The sequence below is a fragment of the Talpa europaea genome, assembly GCF_964194135.1.
Source record: "Talpa europaea genome assembly, chromosome: 4".
NCBI lineage: Eukaryota > Metazoa > Chordata > Mammalia > Eulipotyphla > Talpidae > Talpa > Talpa europaea.
Window position 1 is genome coordinate 105,517,496 of NC_140070.1, and position 26,528 is coordinate 105,544,023.

Genomic DNA, 26,528 nt, shown 5'->3' on the forward strand with positions numbered 1-26,528 from the left:
ACCTATCTGAGAAGTTGCATCTTCTTTGTTGGCAGTATAAAATTTCCGACCAGTATCAAAATTCTGGTAAAACACAAATTGAAGGCATTTTCTAGTATACGCAAATGTTACAGGGGGCATCAATGAATGTGGGGGAAAATCTTAGATTTCACACTAAGTTTCTGCTGAGCTTTGTCAAACCAAACAGCTCAACTATAAGGCAAGAAAAAATAACCCCCTATAACAGATTAACGGGTGTTACCAAGGAAAGATAGGACTTCAATCTTAGGGAAAAAGTTTGTACATAAACAGATTTTTTGAAAGAACTGGAATTGAAATGAACATCTAGAAATTATCTTACATCTTAAGATTCAATCATTGGTTCAGAAGCCTGACAAACAATCTGTTGGTATATATTATCAAATTAACTTTTTGGAATCAGCACCAGTCCCCAAAACCTCAAATTATAATATTTAATCTTCACTGAAAGACATCCTTTTTGTGCTATATTAACACAACTACAATCAAATCAAAGAAAGTTGAATTATTCAACTTATTAAATATTTTTGTATTTACTGGGTTAGCAACTTATAATTTTTTTTTCTACTTGTGCTTCTGTTTTGGGGCACTTTGATTGAAGAGAAATTCACTTCACAGGATTACATCTTGCTAAAGCATTCCTTAGCATTGGTCCAAACTTGTATTCCCTTAAAAAAGTAAATAAACAAAAAGGAAATAAACAAAAAGGAACTTTAAAATGTGGCTTTCGGAGGATTCTGAAAGCCCAAGAATTTGGCTTACTGGTAAGCTAAGTTTTGCTTTTGGGAGTAATTAACAAGTCCAGCAAATAAAAAACTATTCATGACAATGGCTAGTATGAATGAATGTCTTATGTTTCTGAAATAAGTAAGAGAATCACCTTTGAATGAGCCTATCTTCCAAACAGAGAAAAAGAATCCCACAACTTCTATTTGGAAAACTAAATTTTCAAGGTTCATAACCTAAACTCATTCACTCACATCACATAGTCACATAATTTATAGACCAAACAGGTTTTCAGGCAGTTGTTTTCTATGTAATACTTAAAACAAAAGAAAAACCTTATTACTGTAACAATTAATTATAAATTAATTAGTTACTAAAGTATTAGTCCAATAGACTACATTACCAAATCCATCTCAGTGGTTCTAGCTGTCTATTTTGCATATGCTAAGTATAACAAACCCCACATGACTGAGCTTAAACAATACATGTTTGTAAAAATTTAACAGTAAAATTTAAGGAAGTGGTAGAAACAAAAATTTTTACAGTGTATCAACAGCTAGGATTTCAAATAATGAAAATCTTTTTAATTTTTTCACTTGCTGGTGGAATCAAAGCAAATAAATTAAAAAAATTAAAAAGCCATTAATATGTCTCAGACCACCTGGTTTTAGTATCTAATGGAATATTCATTGTTAAAAAAAAATGACAGATCTTCTGAACTTTCACAGTAAGATATCCATGAGACAGCAATTAAAGAAACAAAAACTACATGCTATCACATATAATGCCAATCCTATTTTCATAAGGAAGGGGAAAGCATTTATTTTCTAAATGATTATCTAAGTTACAAAAAAATCTGAAAGGATACACATGAAAATTTTAAGTGGTCAATTTTCCAAATGGGATTTGGGGAAGAAGAAAGAACATTTACTTAATATGCTTCTGGATTATTTAAAATTTTTACAGTGAGCATGTTGTCTTTGTAAGCAAAATTTTAAATTTAAAAAGATCAAGTAGCTTGAAAATTAAGTATTTCTTAAAAGCATCACTTCCTTGATTCAACGAATTAGAATATTCACATCAAAAAGGTCCACCAAAAAATACTTAGAAGTCATATTTGCTTCTTTAAATGTTAACATTAACATTAAAATTCTTTTTAGCTCATTAATATGCAATTTAGTCATTTGATTATAGTCATATACCACTTTGAATACCTGATATCATAATAAAGTACAATATATTTTAAAAGTATTTTTGTATTAAGAAGTCTGCACTTTAAAAGACAGATCAAAAGAAACTTCTTAATAAGTCTTCTATAGTTAAAAAAGAAAAAAAGTCAACTCTGCAAACCTTTGTTATCTGATCTCTTAGACTTCCTGAGATTAAAAAACGCAGTTTAGAAAGAAGATTGTCAATGTGAAGCACTCCAGGCAGGCAGGAAGTAGCTGACAGGATGACAGCAACAGAAACAGAAAACCACCAAATTACAATTACCCAACCTACAGCATTTATTTGCTTTCTGACTGGTCATGATTTTAACTTCTCTCAAATGACCCCAAAGACATACAACATGAAGTAACCAACAGTTTCACTGAGACATAAATATGAATATGACATATTCATGACATAAATATGACATAAATAAGAATTTGCCCAATACTAAAGAAGTCTATTTGACCAAATGTAAGAGCCTGGTGTTAACATTTCAAAATGTCTTAGTCCTCAACTGCTATTGCTGGTGATAAAAGTGAAAAGATCTAGGAAAGGGATGATTCCTAACCAGAAAAGACAAATTTAGGATAAATTAAACCATAAGAATGTTGATAGGAGTAATTTTTTCCTTTAAGGAAATCTTCATAAATATGGGAATTCATCTTAACATATGATTTACCAAGACAATGCATATAATTTCTTGATAAATTGTGAAGTATCAGACAAATGTAAAGGTCTATACTAATTGGTAGTCACACAGGCAAATGTTATGAAAAGAGATTGAGTAATGCTTTATATTTTATTCTTACAACAGCATTTTAGGAAGAATCCCCCACCACTGTCAAATGCTTATTCTACCCAGGATAAGTGGCAATATTTATATCTTCAGATATCAGCTATATGAAGGATTTTACTCAGATAACAAATCATATCCCAACTGCATTTACCCAAAATGATGTTTAAGTTATTTTCCAGTTAAAGTATAACCTGTGCAAGAACATCATAGAGTCAAAGCAATGTTATTGTTATATATTTTCAAATACAAGTCATGAATAGGCACTACAAATTTGAAACTTTAGATATATTGGAGACACAGTAATTGATACTTCGGTTATAACACTTCATAAGCAAGTAGCGATATTGGGAAACATTCTGGAAGAAGCCAACATTACACTAATACCAAAAAAAGGAGGACAACACAAAAAAAGAAAACTGCAGGCCAATCTCTAAGAAACACTGATGCAAAAATCCTCAACAAAATCTTAGCCAACAGAATCCAATAATGCATCAAAAAGATAACACACCATGACCAAGTGGGATTTATTCCAGGGACACAAGGATGGTTCAACATCTGAAAATCAATTAATGTAATCCAACCAATCAACAAAAAGAAAAATAAAAACCATATGATCATATCAATAGATGCTGAGAAAGCATTTGACAAAATTCTACATCAATTATGATGAAGGCCCTCAAATTCCTTTGAATAGAAGAAACATACCTTAATAATAAAAGCCATATATGACAAACCCACTGCCAACATTATCCTCAACGGTGAAAAGCTGAAACAAACTGAAAATGGATAAAATACCTGAATGTAAGACCTGAAACCACAAAATATATAGAAGGAAATACAGGCAAAATAAATTTCCTTAAGATCTGGAACAAGGCAAGGAAGTCTACTCTCACTATTGTTTTTCAATATAATACTGGAAGTTCTAGCCAGAGCAATAAGACAAGGGAAAGACATACAAGGAATCCAAACAGGGAAAGAAGAAGTAAAACTATCACTATTGGCAAATGATATAATATATATAAAGATCTTAAATACTCCACAGAAAAACTAATCAAAACTACAGACCAATTTAGTAAAGCAGCAGGATACAAAACCAACAGACAAAAATCAGTAGCCTTCCTATATGCAAACAATCAATCTGAAGAAGAAGAAACTAAGAAAACCATCCCTTTCATAACTGAAACCAAAAAAATCAAATACTTGGGAATAAACCTAACAAAAGAGGTGAAGGACCCATACAAAGAAAACTGTAAGACACTGTTAAAAGAAATAGTAGACACAAAGAAATGGAAAGACATCCCTTGCTCATGGAGTGGAAGAATTAACATTATCAAAATGGCCAGCCTACCAAAAGCAATTTACAGATTCAATGTTATTCCAATAAAAATTTCAGTGACATTCTTCAACGAAATAGAACAAATACTGTGAAATTCATGGAGCCACAAAAAACCTCGAATAGCCAAAGCTCACCTGACTAAAAAGAAGGAGAATGGAGGTATCACACGCCCTGATTTCAAACTATACTATAAAGGCATAATAATTCAAACAGTATGGAACTGGAACAAAAAAACAGAAACAAAGACCAATGGAACTGAACAGAAAACCCAGAAACAAATCCACATATTTATGGACAACTAATCTTTGACAAAAGAGCAAAGGCTATGCAATGGAACAAGGACAGTTTGTTCAATAAATGGTGCTGGGAAGACTGGACTGCTACTTGCAAAAGAATGAAGCTATACTACTACCTCACACTATGCACAAAAACCAACTCATAATGGATAAAAGACCTGAATGTAAGACCTGAAACCATAAAATATACAGAAGAAAATACAGGCAAAACACTACACGACATATATCTCAGTAACATGTCTAAAGACACATCCCCCGAAGCAAAAAAAGTGAAGGAAAAGATAAACAGCTGGGATTACATCACACTAAAAAGCTTCTGTACAGCAAAAGAGACACTAACCAAAACAAAGAGACACCCTACTGATGGGAGAAAATTTTTGCACACAATACAACTGATAAGGAACTGATCACAAAAATCTAAAAAGAGCTCACATGACTCAACAAAAACGAAGTAAACAATCCAGTCAAAAGCTGGGCACAAGAGCCAAAAAGACACTTCTCCAAAGAAGAAATGCAAATGGCTAACAGACATATGAAAAAATGTTCATCACTTATAATTAATGCAAATCAAAACCACAATGAGATACCACCTTATACCAGTGAGAATGGCACACATTAAAAAACAGGAAACAACAAATGATGGTGAGGATGTGGCGAAAAAGGAACTCTCCTACACTAATGGTGGGAATACAAACTGGTCCGAACACTATGGAAAGCTGTGTAGAGGTTGCTCAAACTACTAAATCTGGAGCTACCACATGACCCAGCAATTTCACTCCTAGGAATCTACCCAAAGGACACAAAAACATTAATTCAAAAAGATACTTGCACCCCTATGCTTACGGAGCACTATTTACAACAGGTAAGATATGGAAACAACCCAAATGCCAAAAAATAGATGACTGGATCAAGATGTGCTATCTACACACAATGGAATACCATTCAGCAATCAAAAAAAGATAAAACTCATGCCATTGGCAGCAACATGGATGTAGAAAGTATCATGATCAGAGAAATAAGACAAGAGGGAAAAGAAAAATAACAATGGTTTCACTTAGAGGAGGAATATATGGGAACCAAAAAGGGGATCAGGAAAAAAAATAATTAAAAAAAAATGAGCAGGCAACTATAAATCAGAGACATTCTGCGAGGGAGTGGGGAAGAAAAGGGATCAAAACAGGGGAGAGAACAGCGCAAGACTACAGTGATGGTTTACGGGTGAAATGGTGGTGGGAATTTTAAAAGGAATACACAATAATGTAAAAGATATAAATAAAAAAATTAATTAAAGAAAGAAAATGATAAAGTTCTTTGATGCAAATAAGAAAAATCCATTTTAAAGAAATTTGTAAGCACTTCTGAGTATGTTTGCCTCTTCACTGAAACCGAAACCTACCTTTTTGCACATACTGATCTGCATGACTGCATAGCTTATGAGGGCCTCCTTTAAATCATGGTTCTTTTGTTCCTTGAAGCGTTCAATATCAGCCCAAGCATTTTTCACAAATTCTCTGAAATAAAAGAAAAGTTATTACTATTATTTAAATGAAATAAACTATGTATTCTACATTCAAATAGCCAGTTCTCATTTGAAATGATTTTTGTCTTTATAACGAAAAAGCTATCACTTTTATAAGACAGCTCTATTTTTATCTCTCCCTAAAAATCAGTAGGAGAAAAAGCAGACTAATCATACATTTTTCTCGCTTTTAATAACCTGTATTTTTGCCACAAGAATCCCAGCTTCAAATTATTTGTATAATGGATGCTAATGGTTCCTTGAACAGCTCACAAGTCTGAGAGATGCCGCATGAAGCCGCTTCCTGAGGCCATTGGAAAAAAAAAAAAATAACGCTCTTTTTTGACAAGATGGATTATATATATTTATCATGTTTACATTAAATATATATTATGTATATGTTAAATATATTTATTATGTATTTATTTTAAATGACAACTAGCATTTTAAAAAGTCAGAGACATTTGTCTTTTAAACTCTATTCATAATATTCCACTTTCAATTATTAGGTGTCAAAATAATTGACAAAACCACCTTGAAATTAATGATAACACCCTTGATCTGTATTGGTCTACTACTCTTTGATTATCAGGTGAAAAGAACAATAAGGAAAATAAGCCATACTAATTGCAGATATGTAAGAATTGAATTTCTAGAAATATTTATGAAATAATTCCATGCCAAACCCTCTGCAACATGTTGGGACATGAAGATGAAAAAGATAGTCATTAACTTTGAAGGGCCTCTAAATTATCCAGGAAAAGACACTAAGAACAACTGATCACTTATATAAAACTACCAAGCTGTTACAATAGCCTGTGAGGGTAAGAAAAGGTATCACAAATGAAGTAACACAAGAGTTGGGCACTAAAAAATGAATAGGCTTTTGTCAAATGAAGAAAGGGCAAAGGCAGTGTGTAAAAAGATAGAAATCATGAGAAGTTCAGGAAAAGAATATCATGAAGCTCTTACTCTTTTTTCCACACTAAAAAATTTCTTAGAAATACAACCATGCATGGATGATAATGAAAGTGAGAATTATTATAAAGAAATATTCTGCCAGACAGTCTACATATTCTGCCAGACAGTCTAGCTTTGTTAAACATCTCAGCATTTTTACCTGCCTTCCAGATTTTTAGACTTCAGCTGTTGTTCTCCTTCACTGATTTGTTCTTCCAGCACCTTTATTCTGGCTTCTCTCTGCTCTGGAGTTTCTTGACCAAAAAGCTTTGTAGTCATTCCCTTCAAAGAAAATGTTCTCACAGTCTAAAAGGAAATGGAAATAGAAGAATGGATAACAAAGTTAAATATATCTATCATATGAAATATTATTCAGTATTAAAAAGGAAATTATGATTTATGCTACAACATAGATGAACTTTGAAGACATTATGCTAAGTGAAATAAGAGTCACAAAGAAGCGCCTCCCTGGTGGCACAGAGGTTAAGAATCAGCACTATGAAGCTATCAGCAGCCACTGCAGCACAAGTTCGATCCCCAGCCAGGGAAGTGACCTACATGGCACAGCAGCCTTCTCCTGTCTCACCCGGTACTCCCCTCAGCAGTGTATTTCAGTATATCCACCTGTTGTGCTCCCCACTCTGTCTCTGGTGAATCCTCTTATCTCCTGCACCTCTGACCTGCACCCCAGCTCTTGCATGCATAAATAAATAAATCTTTATAACAGAACAGGGAGATCGACTGGAATACACTGCTGAGGGGAGCAGCGGGCAAGGCAGGAGAGGTCTGCTGTGCCCTGTGGGTAGCTCCCTGGCTAGGGATTGAACTGCTGCTTCAGTGGCTTACAGCTTTTTAAATGAAGAACACAACCCAAACAATCAGTAAAGTTGCGCCAAAACTATTTCCCTGTAAAAGTTAGAGGCACATGAATATGGCAACTATGGCTCATTCCACAGAAGACTTGCTACAATGCCACCAAAGATCTAAATGGAGAAACACTCACCCCGGTTGCCAGTTCCTCACACTGCTGCTTCTTGGATGCTAAGTCCTGAGCAGCCATCTCCAAGTCATACTGCATAAGTTCATGTTTCCTGCATACAGCCCTAGGAATGAAAGTGCTGTCACTTAATTTTTGCAGCTTCTCTTTTAAAATGGTAAAATTTCTTTCTTTTTTTTCACATTTTATTTAAATTTTATTTTTTATATTCCCCATACAATTACAAGCCCCTTATTTTGACCCCAAGCCCTCCTTTCCCCGCCCTCTCGGCCCCCACCCCCCATAGAGTGTCTCTGCTCTGGTTCATAGCAGTTTGTTGATTTTGATATTTTCTTTCTTATAGTTATTCATTTCCCTGGTCCCTTATTTAAGTTTTCTAGATTCCTGCTATGAGTGAGACGATCTGGTATTTTTCTTTTTCTTTCTGGCTTATTTCGCTGAGCATGATCCCTTCCAGCTCCATCCATGTTGCTGCAAATTGCATGTGTTTATCTTTTTTGAATGCTGAGTAATATTCCATGGTGTATATGCACCACATCTTCTTGATCCAGTCATCTATTTTTGGGCATTTGGGTTGCTGAGCTATCGTAAATAGTGCTGCTATAAACATAGGGGTGCAGGTGCTTTTTGGAATTGATGTTTCTGTGTCCTTTGGGTAAATACCTAGGAGTGGAATTGCTGGATCATATGGAAGCTCTATGTTTAGTAGGTCAAGAAATCTACACAGCTCTCCATAGTGTTGGACCAGTTTGCACTCCCACCAACAGTGCAGGAAGAGTTCCTTTTTCTCCACACCCACGCCAACATTTGTTGTTGCTAGTTTTTTTTTTTTTTTTCCCCTTAAAGATTTATTTATTTATTTATACAAGCACTGGGTACAGTCAGAAGCGCGGGAGGGTGAGAGAATTCACCAGAGCCAGAGCGGGGAGCAGAGCAGGCAGAAGGACCGAAGTACACTGCTGAGGGGAGCAGCGGGCGGCAGGAGAGGTCTGCGCGCCATGTGGGACCCTCCTCCGGTGGCCGGGGAGCAGCCAGGAATCGAACTGGCACTGCAGAGGCTGCGGGCAGCTTTGCAACCCAGCGCTCAACCGCTGCGCCACCGGGGAGGCCCTGTTGCTAGTTTTTTTAATATGTGCCATTCTCACTGGTGTAAGATGGTATCTCATTGTAGTTTTGATTTGCATTTCCCTGATTACAAGTGATGTTGAACATTTTTTCACATGCCTGTTGGCCATTTGCATTTCCTCTTTAGAGAAGTTTCTTTTTAGCTCTTCTGCCCATTTTTTGACTGGATTATTTTCTTTGTTGTTGTTGAGTCTCATCAGCTCTTTGTAGATTTTTGTGATCAGTCCTTTATCATTAGTGTTGTGTGCAAAAATGTTCTCCCAGTTGGTGGGATTTCTCTTTGTTTTTGTTATTGTCTCTTTTGCTGTGCAGAAGCTTTTTAATTTGATATAGTCCCAGCTGTTTATCTTTGCCTTCACTATCACTGCTTTGGGTGATGTGTCTGTAAAGATGTCTTTGATGTGCATATCACGTAGTGTTTCGCCTGTATTTCCTTCTATGTATTTTATGGTTTCAGGTCTTATGTCTAGTTCTTTAATCCATTTTGAGTTGGTTTTTGTGCATGGTGTTAGGTAGTGGTCAAGATTCATTCTTTTGCATGTAGAGACCTAAAATGGTAAAATTTCTTAGGGATATAGGGGAGGCATTCATGTCTCACTAGGGTCAGAACTTACGTACCCAGAACTTATGCACCCATAATGACCTTAGTAACCCAAAATTAAAAATTAGATCTATCCAAACGTGGGCATACAATCTTTGACACAAGAAAGGTGGTTTACTAAATATTTGCAAAATTATTTTCAATAAATGCTTAAAAATATCTGTTGTATTTATGTCAAAGGCAACTGAGTGTCCTTTGAAAAGATATCTCAAAACTTTTTCAAAAAAAAAAAACAACAAACTTTTTCTGGGGCCTCCCTGGTGGCCCTTTCATCAGCACTATGAAGCTATCGGCAGCTACTGCAGCACGAGTTTGATCCCCAGCCAGGGAGCTACCCACATGGCGCAGTAGTCCTCTTCTGTCTCGCCCACTGTCCCCTCAGTAGCGTAGTTCAGTAGATCTGCCTGCTCTGCTCCCCACTCTATCTCTGTTGAGTCCTCTCACTCCCTGCACCTCTTGCCTACACCCCAGCTCTTATGTGTAAATAAATAAATCTTTAAAAAAATTTTTTTCTTTTTTTAAAAAAGGTCAATTATTATAAGTTACCTGTATTCACTATAAAAAAATAAGATCCTAATATAAGAATATAAATTAATAAAAAGTTTCCAAAACCCTCTCTTTTTCCCCAACTCCATGACCAAGAGGTCATCTTTGTTAATATAGAATGTATCTTCCATATACTAGCTAGGCATTTACAAATATACTACAGATTCTACTTTTCTTAACTAAATACAAAGAGGTTCTACTTTTCTTAATTTGATACCACTGACATCTTATCATGTCAATACACATTAATCTTTTTTTTTAAGATTTATTTATTTATATAAGAACTGGGGTACAGGCCAGATGTGCGGGTAGGTGACGGGATTCACCAGAGTCAGAGTGGGGAAGAGAACAGGCAGACTGACGAAATACACTACTGAGGGGAGCAGCAGGTGAGACAGGAGAGGTCTGCTTCGCCATGTGGGATTCTCGCCAGCTGGCAGGGATCGAACCCACGCTGCAGAGGCTGTGGATAGCCTCACAGTGCGGTGCTCAACGGCCGGCGCCACCAGGGAGACCCACACATTAATCTTTTCTATAAATTTTTAAGAGTGTACAGAATTCCACTGTATTTGGCAGATTTCCTTTGCTTGGTACTTGAAAATATGGTAGTGAAATATCTTAATGTTCTACACTCTAGAAGGAGAAATAACAACATAAAGATATTTTACAACACTTACTGCTCTACTAAATACTCCTCTATTTTATTTAACAAAATTCTTATACTGCTTTTAAAGTAACAGGAGTTGGGGCCTCCCTGATGGCCTAGGGGTTAAGTCTCAGCACTGTCACCATCCTGAGTTTGATCCCCAGCCAGGGAGTTAACCCACACGGTGCAGCAGATCTCTCCCATATTGCCCGCTGTTCCCCTTAACAGTGTATTTCAGTAAATCTGTGTACTCTGCTCCCCACTCTGTCTCTGGTAAATCCTCTCACCTCCCCTCCCCTCCCACCTCTGGCCTAGACCCCAGTTCTTCTATGCAAAAAAAAGAAAGAATAGACATAAAGTAACAGAAATGTAATCAAAAATGGTTATGACCATTCTTTCTACCTTGAGGAAAATGATTTATTTTGGACAGAAAAAATACAGTAACTTATTCATTAAACACCACTGCCTAGAAAATTCCGTCTGGATTTCTAGGAGATGCCATAAAAACAAGACAAAGTCCTAGATGTTCCTGATGCCTCACAGTTCCACCTGGGGATTAGAGCAGCCTGGTCTGTTGTGGTCCAGGAGCCCAGGCACTCACCCAGGAAAAGGACAAGGTTCCAGGAAAAAGACAAGGCCCATGGGCCAACCATCAATCCATATCTTGCAAAAAGGAAGGTATGGGAGTGATTGGAGCAGGGGAGAAAGACACGAGAGCTGGGGGGGTATGCAGGTGGATTACCGGTGGGGGGGCGACAGCTAAGGGGAACAGTAACTATAGAAAGATGACCCATAATGTAAAAAAAAAATATTAAAAAAAAATCCTGATGTTCAAATAAAACTGATGTTTTACAGCTTTCCACTAAGATTAGATATGCAAGAAATAAAAATCACTAAATAAAATGGCAATACACAGCCTAGTGACAGACAGTGCTATACACATTCAGTATGTATTTTAGTTCCAATCTTCAAACTAAAAAATTAGAACAGGTCTGATGCCTGAGACTGATGGATTTTATCAATAAAATGTCTTCAAAGGCAGGGCTCACCTTACATTTCTAGCCTAGCATTCTGCAACACAGAGGAATTCAATGAGATCTCATTTAATATCTGGCAGAAAGAATTCACTTAAAAAATCATCTTGCAATCTTTATTTTACAGTAGCAAAGACAATGGTGATCAGCCACAGAGCTGCATTTGGAACAAATATACTTACCGCAGTGCCTCTGCATAAAAAAGATATTCCTTTAACTGATCTGCATAATGCTCTTCATCTTCCAAAATATCATCAATAGATGATGCATACCTATTAAAAAAAAAAAGATACTGTGTAGGGTAACTTTTATCAGGATATGAAGTATTGATGTTCTCAAGTGTTTTTCAGTGTGTGGTCCAAGACCATTTGTTACCTATCAGTGACAATGCTACAGAAAGTGAGAATAAGCAATTAAAAAATACTTATATTAATTTTTAAGTCACTGTGACACTTATAAAACTTTACCAAACTATTTATATTAGCAATGACTTGGAAATAAAAACAATCCAAGAAAAAATGGTCCTTGGTGGATTAAGAAGCATTGTTAAGACTGTAATATCTTTTTTTTTTTTTTTAAAGATTTTACTTTATTTATTTATACAAGCACTGGGTACAGTCAGAAGCGCGGGAGGGTGAGAGAATTCACCAGAGGCAGAACGGAGAGCAGAGCAGAGCAGGCAGACTGACAAAGTACATTGCTGAGGGGAGCAGGAGGTGGCAGGCAATGTTTGCACGCCATGTGGGACCCTCGCCCAGTGGCCGGGGATCGAACCGGCGTTGCAGAAGCTGCGGGCAGCTTCGCAACCCAGTGCTCAACCGCAGCACCACCGGGGAGGCCCTGTAATATCTTTTTTAAAAGATATTAGAGCTACAAAATCTATAGAAAGAACAAGAGTTTAGAATAATCAGTGCACAAGTATTCCTGGTAGCAGATATAGACAATAATGCCAGAAAGCTACAAAAGGCAAATTAAAATGAAGATTACAGAAAATTTTATCAGCTGTATTTTATACTAATTCTCAATAGTAAACTCTGCTTTGATGCAGTTAAGTCACTGAATGTCATGCCATTTTCATTTCTGGACTTGAATCTTTCTGAGTACAGCAATGTGATGACTCTCTCTACATTTCTTCTCCAAATTGAGCACATATCTCCAGCAACACATGGAGGTCTCTCAGACAACTTCCCTACTCTATTTCTGATCTCTTATCAATTATTTAGAACTTAAATTTATCAAAGCAATGCTTTGTGTGTTTGTTTTATAGCTCTAATCACATTTAAGTTCCATAAGGATGTGGGCTACATCATGTACTACTTTATGATGCAATAAGCACCTTTATTCAAATTAATTCTATTTCCTTGGCAGGAGAATAAAAGAAAAATATGCTCTATGTCTCCAGGACTGCTTCATGTAACATGTAAACAAAATTTACTTAAGTTGTAAAATTAAATAAACTTAATTAAAAAGCAACGTATTCATAGGGTTTACGAAAGTAGGCAAAGTACATACTTTGTAAATACAAACTTGCATTTATTTCTCCCATGTGACTGGAAAAAAGCCCTGAGAATCATTGTTAAGAGTAGGAAAAATTGCCTTTAGTTATTAAGTCTATGACTCTGAAAGAATTGTTAAGGAAACAAACAAACAAAAAAAACTGTGTGGAGATTTCTGGACCTACTAAACATAGAGCTTCCATATGATCCAGCAATTCCACTCCTAGGGATTTACCCAAAGGACACAGAAACATCAATTCCAAAAAGCACCTGCACCCCTATGTTTATAGCAGCACTGTTTACAATACCTAAGCTTTGGAAACAGCCCAGATGCCCAAAAATAGATGACTGGATCAAGAAGATGTGGTAAATATATACCATGGAATATTACTCAGCATTTAAAAAAGATAAACACATGCAATTTGCAGCAACATGGATGGCGCTGGAAGGGATCATGCTCAGCGAAATAAGCCAGAAAGAAAAGAAAAATACCGGATGGTCTCACTCATAGCAGGAATCTAGAAAACTTAAATAAGGGACCAGGAAATTGAATAACTATAAGAAAGTGAAAATCAACAAAAATTATGAACCAGAGACACTTTTTGTGGGGTGGGGGGAGGGAGGGGAGGGCTTGGGGTCAAAATAAGGGGCTTGTAATTGTATGGGGAATATAAAAATAAAATTTATTATTAAAAAAAATATATAGAAAAAAAAAACAATGACTATAAGAAAGAAAAAAATCAAAATCAACAACTATGAACCAGAGACACACTATGGGGGGTGGGGGGCGGGGAAAGGAGTTATTGGGGTCAAAATAAGGGGGTTGCAATTGTATGGGAAATAAAAAAAAAAACAAAACAGGAAACAAAGTGCTGGTGGCTTGACGATAGGAAAGCGTGTAGGGATAAATGGCACATCCTTTGGCAGAAAGTATAAGTAGTAAAAACTTGTAGATATTTGTAGTTTCATGAGAATTTTTACTGTGAATGGATGTTCAAATGTTTCTTCTGCATGTACTGAAATACACATAGGAGTTTTCTTCTTTATTCTGCTAATAGGTGAACTGGATTGAGTTTTGAGTGTTAATCTTGCATTCCTTAGACAAACTTTAAGATCTATGTACATAAAGCATAATATATATGTCAGCAAACTTGATAAAAACAAAGAACAGAAGAATCACTAACATTTCACCACTAAACTTCACCTCAAATTTTACTCTTAAATCCTCTAGTACTTACACATCCATATGATGGCCAGCACTCTGTAGTCCATCACCCATTTCTTTTTCTATGGCACTCCACTCACTAGGAAGATAAAACCAAAAACATCATGTATTAGATATGGTATATTGTTAAATGGAATCTTTTTCCTAGCTAGCTATTAAACAATGTAGAGTATCTATATTTTGGATTTATTTTTTTGTGATTCAAATATGCTACTTTTCTCTTAAGCTTAACAATTAAATAGAAGTAGAGACTTCAAAATATTAGTTCAAAAGTTGATACCAACTGCTATTAAGGGCAAAGTAAGTATCATACAAAACAATTCCTTTCTTGGGTGAATATCTGAATCAATTGTGGAGTTTTTAGAAAATGGAAGCTGGCTGTGCACTTGATCTACTTAATCAGAATCTCAAGAGATAAAGCTGAGCCATGTATATTTTTAAATGTTCCATGGATGACTGACAAATATACCTGGTTATGGTTACCCACCACTATCTAACAGCTAATAATATAATCAAATAAATATGGGCCATAATTCACATCTCACATTCTCATAAATTTCAGAGAAATCAAAAACTTATAAAACACAAAGATGTAGGAAAAAATGAGATAATGTTTTCTATAATCCATAGTGGGAAAGGCCTTATTAAGATATATACAAAAATCAGAGGCTATTATTTTAGAAAGGAAAAAAACTAATCATTTAGTTAGTGAAATTAATAAATGGGGTATTTCTGCATTCAAAAGCCACCTGAAGTCAAAAGATATGACAAACTAGAAAAAACAAATTACAAGTCCTTTCTCAAAGTTCTAATTTTCTTAAAAGATAAACAACAACTGTAAATCAGTTAAGAAACCAAACTGCCAACCCAGCAGAAAAAAAGGCAAAAAATACATAGAGTTTATGAAATAGGGAAAATGGCTTAAGGCTGACTATAAGGAAAAAAATTAATGGTTTCATTCATAACTAGAGAAATACAAATTAGAACTACAGTGAGAAACTATTTCTCACCAGCAGATTGTTGCTTTTTTAAAAAAAGATTTTATTTATTTATTTTTGCATTGAAGAGCTGGGGTGTAGGCCAGAGGTGTGGGAGTGAGCGGATTCACCAGAGACAGAGTAGAGCAGAACAGGTGGATTATTACTGGAATACACTGCTAAGGGGAGCAGTGGGTGAGACAGGAGAGGTCTGCTGTGCCATATATGGGTTAGCTCCTGGCCAGGATCAAACTCAGGCCCTAGTGATGACAGAGCTGAGACTCCAGATTTGGATAATTTCTAAAATATCACAACCAAAATAATGAAAAACAACAAAAAAAGATTAATAATCAAAACTACAAGTTACACGTACAAATATTCTACTTAAAACCAAAATTATCCAGGGCCTCCCTGGTGGCGCAGTGGGTTGAGCGCCATACTATGAAGCTGTCCAGAGTGTCTGCAGCACGGGTTCGATTCCTGGCCGGCCAGGGAGAAACCCACATGGTGAGGCATACCTCTCCTGCCTCAACCGCCGCTCCCCTCAGCAGTGTCTTTGGTCTGTTTGCCTGTTCTGCTCCCCGCTCTTGTCCTTGTGAATTCTCTCACCCTCCCACACCTCTGACCTGCACCCTAGTTCTTGTATAAATAAATAAATATTAAAAAAACAAAACAAAACTAAAATTATCAAAAAACTGAAAAACCCATCGCGCAAAACCCCTCAGTAATTATAAAATGACACACAAAAAGAAAGGAACAAGAAAAATCACTATTTCTATGACTGATTTCTAAAGGGATCTCCTTGGGCATTCTCCCAAAAAAGTAAAAGGCTCTGCTCACAGCTTTAATCAGAGTAGTTTCACTTTTACTGGCTCAATGTATTGGCTTGCCTCACTAGCTTTTATTTAAAGGAAGCTTATAAAACAAAGGTTGAATATCACTAATAAAGTAGTGTTTTTTTTTTTAACAATCTTCTATTTACCAGACTCATAAGTTTTCAAGAATTATAGTTCTCAGACAAAAAAATTAATTAGACCTAATTGTTATTTATTTTAAAAGCCTGTACGATATTTACCTGAAAACACGCCCATAATTTCCATGTACTTTATATACACCATAGAGACGATCTGCTACTCTCTGGAATAAATATTTAAAGAAATTGCTCTTAGGTAAAAGTTATATAGAGATTACTGTTTAAAAAAGGGTGGAACCCATAAAAAAAGCAAATAAATACATGCTTAATACAATACTTACAAAATATGGAAAATAAAAAATTAAATCTCCAAAAAAGTCTCATCATGGGAAAAAATAATTTAATGGTATCATATTTATGTTATTTATTTACTTTTATACTTCTTTCTTTTTGTAGGTTTTAATTATTGTTTTTAAATTTCTTATGAAGGGCAGTAATAGTTTTATCCAACAGGTTAACATTACATTTTTTTCAGGCTAAGTAATCTATAGCACACTCTCCCACAATGACAATCATTTCATTCTCCTATAGCTCTCACGTAAATTTATTCCCTATGCTGCATAGATTTTCTGAGTAGCTAACTATTAATTTGTTCAATTCATCACTCATCTCTGAAATTCCTGATAAATCTTACTCTATGCTTTGTCCCATAGTTTCTTCTGGGTGTGAGTGAGAATTTTCTTAATACCTGGGGTTGTCACATCTCTACCTAACCTCAACTCTCAGAACTGTTACCTTCCCTGCTAAATGAAGTTTTCCCCACTCCTTTCCTTCAATTAGCCTTCAGTCAGCCAGACCTCCATTTTAAGTAGATCCTCTTAAGATCTGGCACAGAAGACAAAGTAGTATGAACTGTTCTTAGGGTCTTCTGGGATGTCTCTGTTCCCCATCTTACTCTTCATAAGAATTGCTGTCTATTTTGTTTGGTAATTTCAAGGCAACTAAAGGTCTAGAAATTTTACCTCATTAATCCATAGTCCTTTCCAATAGGCAGGTCTTTACTCTAGCCTAATCATTTTCACTATATAAAGAAAGGTTACTATACTTCCCTTTTCCTAGAAAGTATTCCACATTTATTTAAGGAATCTAACGATACTCTGAATGGTTAAATAGGAGATTGGGCCAATGTGAGGATCTTCATAAGGATATTTATACCTTATTCTCTTTATTTATACTATTTAAGGAAATTTTCAAACATATAAAAAGCAGAGAATAATAGGACATACTTTCATTTCCCAACACTCATCTTCAGCAATTATTACAAGGTCACTCTATTTTGAGCTAAAAGTACCTCCCACTCTCCATCCTCTACCAGTAGAATCATTATTATAACAAATCTCAGATAATATATTTCATTTCACAAAGATTCCAATTAGCATAAGATGTGATTCTAGACCTTGTAACTTACTGTCTTTCAAAAGCCTTTAGCCAGGCAAGCTGTAAGCATTCCTCTAAGTTACTCCAAAGGACTAGAGTGAATAATACAGCATATTCCAGGTAAATTAATTACTCAAAAGTATTTTTCTCTGTGTCTGTTATAGTCAAACTATGTGGCTAAGTACAATAATTTCTAGTTCCTTTTCTCATGGCCTATTATTATCCCAAGTAAGTTAACTTAGTACAATTTAAGACACATGACATAACATATATAAACTATTTCACAAACCTTAAAAGTCTTGAAAGAATATAATTACATGTAGATATAAAACCACACACTTATGCATTATATTCCAACACTAAAAAGGCAGAGTTTTTGACAAATGTCAAACTCTAGAGAAAACAACAAGCTAAAATTCTTCAAGTTGTTTATGCCAGAAAAACAGTTCACAGGTTTTTTAAACTGCAATTTGGATGAACAAACCAAATTTTAATATAAAAATCAGTTATCCATCATAAGTAACATCCATTACTTAAAAACAGTGATTGAATGAGGAGCACACTCTCATAACTGTGTGTCTAAAGACTCCTGGGGACGACTTACAGCTCTGACTCGAAGAAGATGTGAGATGACAGACTGAAGTTCATCACTGTAGTGTTTTAGTTCGGTAAATCTCCTGAAACAGGAAAAAAAATTTTTTTTTTTTTCATGAAAATAAGTCAAAAACTAAAAGTCAAATAGTAGTTCCTGAGAATGAAACTGACTAGACATGAGCATTTACACACAATAAAAAACTTAAATAAAACCACCATACTTTCTTCTGATATTTTTAAAGTCAAGAAAAGATGTTATACTTCCTAATTTACACTGTGGCACTGAGAAATAAAATTCCTTGGGAAAAATTACCTAAAAACAGGGAAAAATGTATAGTGCTAAAAAAAAATCTTATGGCAAAACCAATCACAAACCCATGATCTCTAACTTCAATCATAATGTTGCTCAATAATCTACTTCCCCAATCTATTAACTTCTATTCTCCATAAAGACCTGAGACTTCTGATGCCATCATCTGTCACATTCCAACCATGCTTCAAAGATTAAATGAAAGCCATCAGATAAGAACTATTTCCACCTTCACTTCTTCCCAGCAAATTTAGAAATTTTCCTATATCTACATCTGTTATTTTTTTCCTTTCTTCTAGAATCCTTCTTTCCAATATTTTAGGTTGTATTCCAGCTACATTCCATAATCCTATGTAACAACATCTTCTCAAGAAGCTCATTAGCCTATCAATTGATTAGATCTAAGTTAAAATACAAACACATTTCCTTGACAACACCCTTTCAATATCCATCCCTTTCATAGCCACACTTTGACAAGTCTTTACCTGTCTAGCAATAACCACTTCTTAGCCTCCACTCATTGCTAACCCTACTACAATCTAGTTTTACTGCCATCCACTCTGCTGGAAATACATTCCTGACAAAGTCACCAGCTACTTTCATATTGCTAAAGTCCAACAATATACCTTAGGCTTCATCTTACTTGATCCTTTCAGCAACATGAAAGGCTACCTGGTCCTCATTTAAAATGTATTCCCTTAACATCAGTGTTACTTTTCTCATGATTTTCCTTTTATTCTCTGAGCCCTTTTATTCTCTAAGCCCTCTTTTGAGTACTCACTTCCTTTACCTATCTCTTATCCTCTAACTTTAGTATGTAAAGAACTCCTGTTAAAAACACTACTGAGGAGGGAGGAGCACAGGGGACTGTGGTGATGGTGCACAGGTGCATTGGCGAAGGAAATTCTATGGGGACCACACCTGAGGAGGGGAGCAAACACTGTTTAAAAATGAACAATGTGTAAAAAGTATATAAAAAATAAAAATAAACACTACTGAGGGTCTCTCAGTAAGCAAGGGATGTGAGTAACCACCACAACTGTACACAGAGACTCTTGTGGGTCTCAGGAACCTAAATTTGTAACAAGCTTCCCCACAGGATTTAGATGTTTGTAATCCTCATGTTACATTTTGGAAAATGCCACTAAAGTGCTCAGTCCTAAGTCCTCAGCTATCTTACAATCAATTGTTCAATCACACATTCTTATTTGTCATTCTCTAAGGTTCCCGGTTATGGCTCTACATGCTACTAAAACACAAATTTCTACCTTCAGCTCAATCTTTTCCTTAAATGCCAGATCTATAAAGTCTACAGACTAGCAGAATTTTGTATTTTTTTGCATATCCAAAGTTCAACTTAATGTCCCCTATCACTCTAAATCTTACACCCCTATATTCCCTTATCACGTTAAAGAATGAAAGCTGGGTGCTGTCTATTTCCTTTCCTTCTCTTTCATCCCACACACTGTTAAATTTTTTTAAATTAAAACATTACATTCTAATCACCCAGTCTATCTCCTAAATATTACCCAAATATTGTCCAAATACTGCTACATAAAAAAACAACTCAAGGTATCTTACTCAAGGTATCTTGAAGAAAGATAAACATGCATGAAGCAAGTATTACTTTGGTAATCCCTGTGAAACAATCTGGTTTTCTAGATTCCAAGAAAATAAAATATTTTAATGGTATATTTTAATAATGGTATGGGCCAGTTAGAACCTAGAACAGAGATTCCATATGTTAAGAATCTGTTATAGGGCCTCCCCGGTGGCGCAGCGGTTGAGCGCTGAGTTGCGAAGCTGCCCGCAGCCTCTGGAGCGCCGGTTCGATCCCCGGCTGCTCCCCGGCCACTGGAGGAGGGTCCCACATGGCGCGCAGACCTCTCCTGCCGCCCGCTGCTCCCCTCAGCAGTGTACTTCGGTCCTTCTGCCTGCTCTGCTCCCCACTCTGGCTCTGGTGGGTTCTCTCACCCTCCCGCGCTTCTGACTGTACCCAGTGCATGTATGAGCAAAACAAACAAACAAACAAATAAATAAATAAATAAACATGCCTCTCTCTCTAAAAAAAAAAAAAAAAAAAAAAAAAGAATCTGTTATAACAATGACTGATACAGATAATTCTCTTATATAGAACTTAAGGCAAATAAAATTATATTACTAACTACACAGTTTAGCAAAAACTTAGCAGCTACATTTGTAGAGCTGTGAACCTAAACCTCTAAAACATATACAGTTTTGTAAATCAATGTTACTTCAATAAATATTAAAAAAAAAAAACAAAAAAAACCTAGGAGCAAAACCTTACTTTGGTTATACTATTGGTCATATTACCACATTTTAAATTCTATCTATAATACAGATATTTTAAAAAAATTAACAATCTAGAAAGCCTGGTCAGAAAAGAGAAAACCAATATACAACTGACAAAATATTTTTCATTAAATTGAATACTTAACTGACAAAATAAAATATTAATAAAAAAGTCTCATCTATGTGCTCCACTAATGAATGCACACCCAGCAATAATAATAAGCTTTCCCTTTTAGGGTTTTTTTGGTGTGTGTGTGCTTATTAGGCTTTCTAAAGCTGTTTTTGAAGAGTGACAGTTTTAGTTCTTAATACACTATAGAAGCCATTAAACTTTATGAAAATCTCAGTGGAATCCTAGATGATAGGATTGCTAAGTGATAGAAGTTAATCTGAAAAGGCTGCATGATACGACATTCTGGAAAAAGCAAAACAATGGAAACAACAAAAAGACCAATGATTGCCCATACAATATACAACACTAAGAGTGAGTTCTAATAAAAACTATGAACTTTGGGTAATATATAATGTATCAATAGAGGTTCAGGTTCATAGATATTAACAAATGTATTACCTTGGTGGGGGATGTTGACAGTGTGGGGGAGGGGGTGCACGTATAGGGACAGGAGCTCTGCACTTTCCACTCAGTTTTGCTATCAATCTAAAACTACTCTAAAAAGTAAAGTCTATTAAAAATAAAAAGATACCTCAATGGTTACTATCACAATTCTCTAATTTTTGAAATATTTATTTTCATTTTATATTCAAAATTTACACTGAAAACAAGGCTAATTATGTTAACATGTTATGGCTTATAAAGTTAGACATAATAAATTATTGGAATTTATCTGCTAAGAATTTAGACTATGTAGAAATTATTGCTGACGGCCTAACTAAAGAAATTCTAACAGATTTCATAGACTTGGTCACCAAAAATGGAAATGCCTCATATGCCTAAGCACTTTCCTAACTGAAAAACTTAGCTAAGCCAAATCCCAAGTAAAGATCCGTATAACAAAGAGCCTGAGCTATCCACCAAATTCAGAGAATGAGCAAAACTAAAATTTTAAGTAATACCTAGCCCCATCCTAAGGAAAGGTGTTCTGAATACAGTCTTCCTTTAACATGGAAATGCTCTCACAAAAACCAAAAAGACATTAATGAAGTCAAGTAATTGTCATATAAATGCATTTCCATAAAACTATTATAATGTATTTTTATACATTATTTGTATATATTTGTATGTATTTGACAAAATCATATAAGAAAAATTATTTTCTATGAAATTAAAATAATTTTCCTATTTTTTTCTAATAGCTTCAACAATAACTAATAAATCCTTGTAGGAAAAAGTGTTGGTTTAGTTTTCTAAAAATTCACCAACTTTAAACCCAATTAAGGTACCATATTTCAAAATCAGTTTTAGACTGTAAAAGGATTTCACTAAATGTGATTTAAAATATTCAGCAAATAAAAGTGCATACATTCAGAAATGAAAAATTAAATAGATAAGCACCACTCAAAACAACACTGTAACTGTTATTAAAACAAAACCTTACTTGTCTGGGTTTTTCACTCTGAATGTTGCATTAAGCGCTTTTAACCTGGAGTCTGCCTGGAAAAAATAATTTGTTCACTTAATACAATTACATTTCAGGGTATAAATCCAAACAGTTTTACTTTTCTTCTAGAATTAAGATGCTCAAGTGTAATCTTCTTCATATCATTTATGACAAATACATTAAACATATCTAGAAAGACCCAACTTGGTTATTTCTGAAAATACTACAAAAATGTTATAAACTAAATACATTCTAAGTAAAACAACTGTAAAAACCATCATGCTAACAAAGATATAGGTTTGCATACTTTAAATAGTTTGTGTGAAAAAGCAACTTTCTTAGATTGAATTCAAATCAAATGTACCATGGTTTTTCTCACTTTCATGATAAGTATTTTAGACAAGAAAGAAACATGGAAATTCCAGTAGTAATGTACTAAAATAAAACAAGCTATTTGACATCAAATTACTCCTAGCTGGCAGAAAATATTATAAACAAAACTTTTAAACTATCTTTATTTCTATATGATTGATTTCCAGGAGGGAAAGAGGGATAAACTGTAAAATAAAAATTGAATTGCTTACTTAATTATACTATCCTAAATTCTCATTTGTAAACAAAGACCAAATCACCTTTCTGACCCAGGTACATAAATTTAGGGTTCATACAAGATAACTCAGGAATCAATCTAATGATATGATGTGATTTTGAAAATCCTAATAAGTTTGAAAATTTACATTATTTCCACTTTCAATCCATAATGATATATATTCAATTACTTGATGAAGAAAATTTTTTAAATGCAACACTCTACTCCATAAACTCATCCTAGAACTTCAAAAGAAATTCAAAGATCAAGAACACCTAATGAAGCTTAATTTATTACTGATTTTAGGAGACTCTCCTATTGTTAAAACCAATATTTCATCAATTCATGACCTTTATTACATCTCAAGGGCAAATGAGCTAATGCATGTGAAAGCCATTACAAATAAAAGCACCTATGAATTTAAGGCATACCTGTGTTAAGTGGCATATAGTAGACAAATGCATTAGGTTCTTTAATTAAAATCACTAAGTACCCAAGTGTTAATGACTGTATGCAAATGTGATTCTTTAAACAGGAATAAAATTATATAAAAATCATCAGTAAAGAAGAAAAGTTTCATTTACACATTTTCTTGAATTTCATACTTTTTAATACCACTAATTTTTTTCATTATCATCCTATTTTTTTTCAGTATCACCAATTTACCAACTTAGAAGTCATATAAAATGTAAAATGTCACCTTCTTAATCTCTGCTATTGTCAGGTCAGATCCATCACACATTTGCTCATCATTTCATAAGACTTCATAAATAGAAGCCACCTAAAGTATCACAATACCAGAAACTTCTGCATAAAGCTTCTCCCTAAAGTCAGATCTCTTAAAAACTACCCGAACACTTTCAAATCTGACAAGTTACCATTCTTCCTATTGGATTCCCTATTAAATATCTAAAGCTTAAATATCTAAATCTTACATCATTTCATATGATCCATTTTATTATTTTTAACAGTCCTATCGGAAACAGTTGTTTCCTAGCTGTCCACTAATATATTAAGATCCACAAAAAAAGTACAAGGTGAATGGTGCACCCTGGAATTGTACAAGGGGGTGCCACAGCAGTACTTTAATATGCTTTGTTCATTGCTGTATCCCCAATGCCACACAAAGCCTGGCACAAAATAAACATACAATACATATTGGTTGAATGAAAAAAATAACCTCAATTATTCTATACCCCCAATTTTACATTTTCCATTAATCCCTACCTCTTCTCCCATTACCAATTCCTATTACATACTTTCATTTTCCTTGTCCTGGACCTTGTTTTTCCTTTGTTACTTCTGATTCTAGTTTCTCCCCCAAATCTTGCCTAGTAAACCATATCCAGAATGAGCTGCTCTCTAACATTCTTCTTTCTTGGCCCACAATGTTGGCTCTACTGCAGGTTTTTTAATGACATTCTCTCTTCAAGCATGTGACCCAGTTTGCCCAGGACAGCTCTGGTCTGTGTCTGTCATTCAAGTTTAATTAATAATAGTGCAAATCAAACATGACATTTGGACAATGAATTTTATGGTTACCTATCTCAAAATAACCAGTAGAGGGGCCTCCCTGGTGGCACAGGGGTTAAAGTCTCAGTGCTATCAAGCTATCACCAGGCACTGGCATGAGTTCGATCCCCAGCCAGGCAGCTGACCCCTCTGGCACAGCAGACCTCTCCTATGTCACCAGCTGCTCCCCTCAGCAGTGTATCTCATATCACCTGTTCTGCTCCCCACTCTGTCTCTGATGAATCCTCTCACCCCCAGCACCTCTGGCCTACATGCCAGTTCTTATATGCATAAATACATCAAAATAAATCTTTAAAAATAAAAATAACCGGTAGAAAAACAATCCCTGCTATAATATTCTTTCAACATGGTGCTTTATTTCCTTTATACCACTTGTAACTATTTTAAAGTATACTATTTAAATACTAAAGTATCCAACTACCAAGATAGAAACTCCATAGAAATATGGAATTTATGAATGTTTCCAGCTCACTGACTATCATATCCACAGCACCTAAAAGAGTACCTAACCCTTTGGAGGACAACCAGCACTTGGATTCTCCACACTGATTCTCCGAATTCCTGTACAATATACAGATTAGCAGAGATCCTAAAAACCAAGATCATGCCTCTTGGTAGTCCAGCTCCAAGCAACAGTGTTCTAGAGTCTTCTGAGCCAGCCTAAAATTCATTTAAGATGTGGGCACAAGGATGACAATTTCATCTAAATAACTTACTGAGCTAACTGAGTTAAAATATTACTTTATACTGAAGTAACCAGTTTTATATGTTCATTAATCTACATATATAAACTCTTTCCTTTTCACTGAATATATGTAACATGAGTATTATATATAAATATTCAAGAAAAAAGAAAGCAATGAAAAGATCTTTTGTTCATAGATATATTAAAAGTGGAGCACTAGAAGTCTCCCTGGTGGCACAGGGTTTAAAGCCTCAGCACTATCAAGCTATCACCAGCCACTATGGCGTAAGTTCAATCCCCAGCCAGGGAGCTAACCCACATGGTACAGTAGACCTCTCCTTTCTCACCAGCCACTTCCCTCAGCAGTGTGTCTCAGTAGAGTGGCCTATTCTACGCCTCACTCTTGTCTATGGTGAATTCTCTCACCAACCCCCAGACCTCTGGCTTACAGTTCTTGTATGCATAAATAAATTGAATCTTTAAAAAAAAAAAAAAAAAAAAGAGCACTGATAAAAAAGAAACTCATTTTTTATAATTATCTTTCCAGGTGAAATAATTACTCTAAAAAGATTTAAGAACATATTAATCTAGTAGGCCCATTCCATAATTAAATTAAACATGCCTGGAAAAAAGGAAACTGATATTTCAATTTGAGAATGACAATCAAATATTCTTAAAAAATATAAATATTTGGTCTGACTCAGAATGATTGTATTTTCACTAAAATACCATTTCCAACATTTCCTTTACCAACTGTCTTAACTTACCTTAATTACATTTCTAGTAAGTAAAAGGTAATACGGGATGGTAATTTTTGACTTAAACCTAGACTTAAGATTCAGCCTCCATCACTTGTAACTATTTGACCTTGTATAAGTCACTTTCTATGCTTCCTCATCTAAAAAACTGTATGTAATATTGACTAACCTCAAATGTACTAAGGCAATAATCAGAAATATATACACATATATATTAAAGTGTTTAGCACAGAGCAAACACATAATTATAATGGTTGTGATATTCAGATAAGATACTGCTTTCAAGTTTAAAAAAATTTTATTTAACATTTTTTACACTTTCTAAAA

General features: G+C 34.9%; 1 protein-coding gene across 1 annotated transcript in view; it reads right to left on the reverse strand.

Annotated features, from left to right (window-relative positions):
* Positions 1–638: 638 nt before the first annotated feature.
* The window catches only part of SNX4 (sorting nexin 4), a gene marked incomplete at both ends in the record, with an annotated part of 42,101 nt that continues 16,211 nt past the window's right edge, over positions 639–26,528 (reverse strand). Inside the window, 9 exons of the mRNA XM_084231564.1 lie at positions 639–686; positions 5,781–5,895; positions 7,024–7,169; positions 7,867–7,966; positions 11,995–12,084; positions 14,547–14,612; positions 16,586–16,647; positions 18,465–18,537; positions 22,634–22,689. Coding sequence (XP_084087690.1) covers positions 639–686; positions 5,781–5,895; positions 7,024–7,169; positions 7,867–7,966; positions 11,995–12,084; positions 14,547–14,612; positions 16,586–16,647; positions 18,465–18,537; positions 22,634–22,689 — 756 coding nt within the window. The remainder of the gene's footprint in view (positions 687–5,780; positions 5,896–7,023; positions 7,170–7,866; positions 7,967–11,994; positions 12,085–14,546; positions 14,613–16,585; positions 16,648–18,464; positions 18,538–22,633; positions 22,690–26,528) is intronic.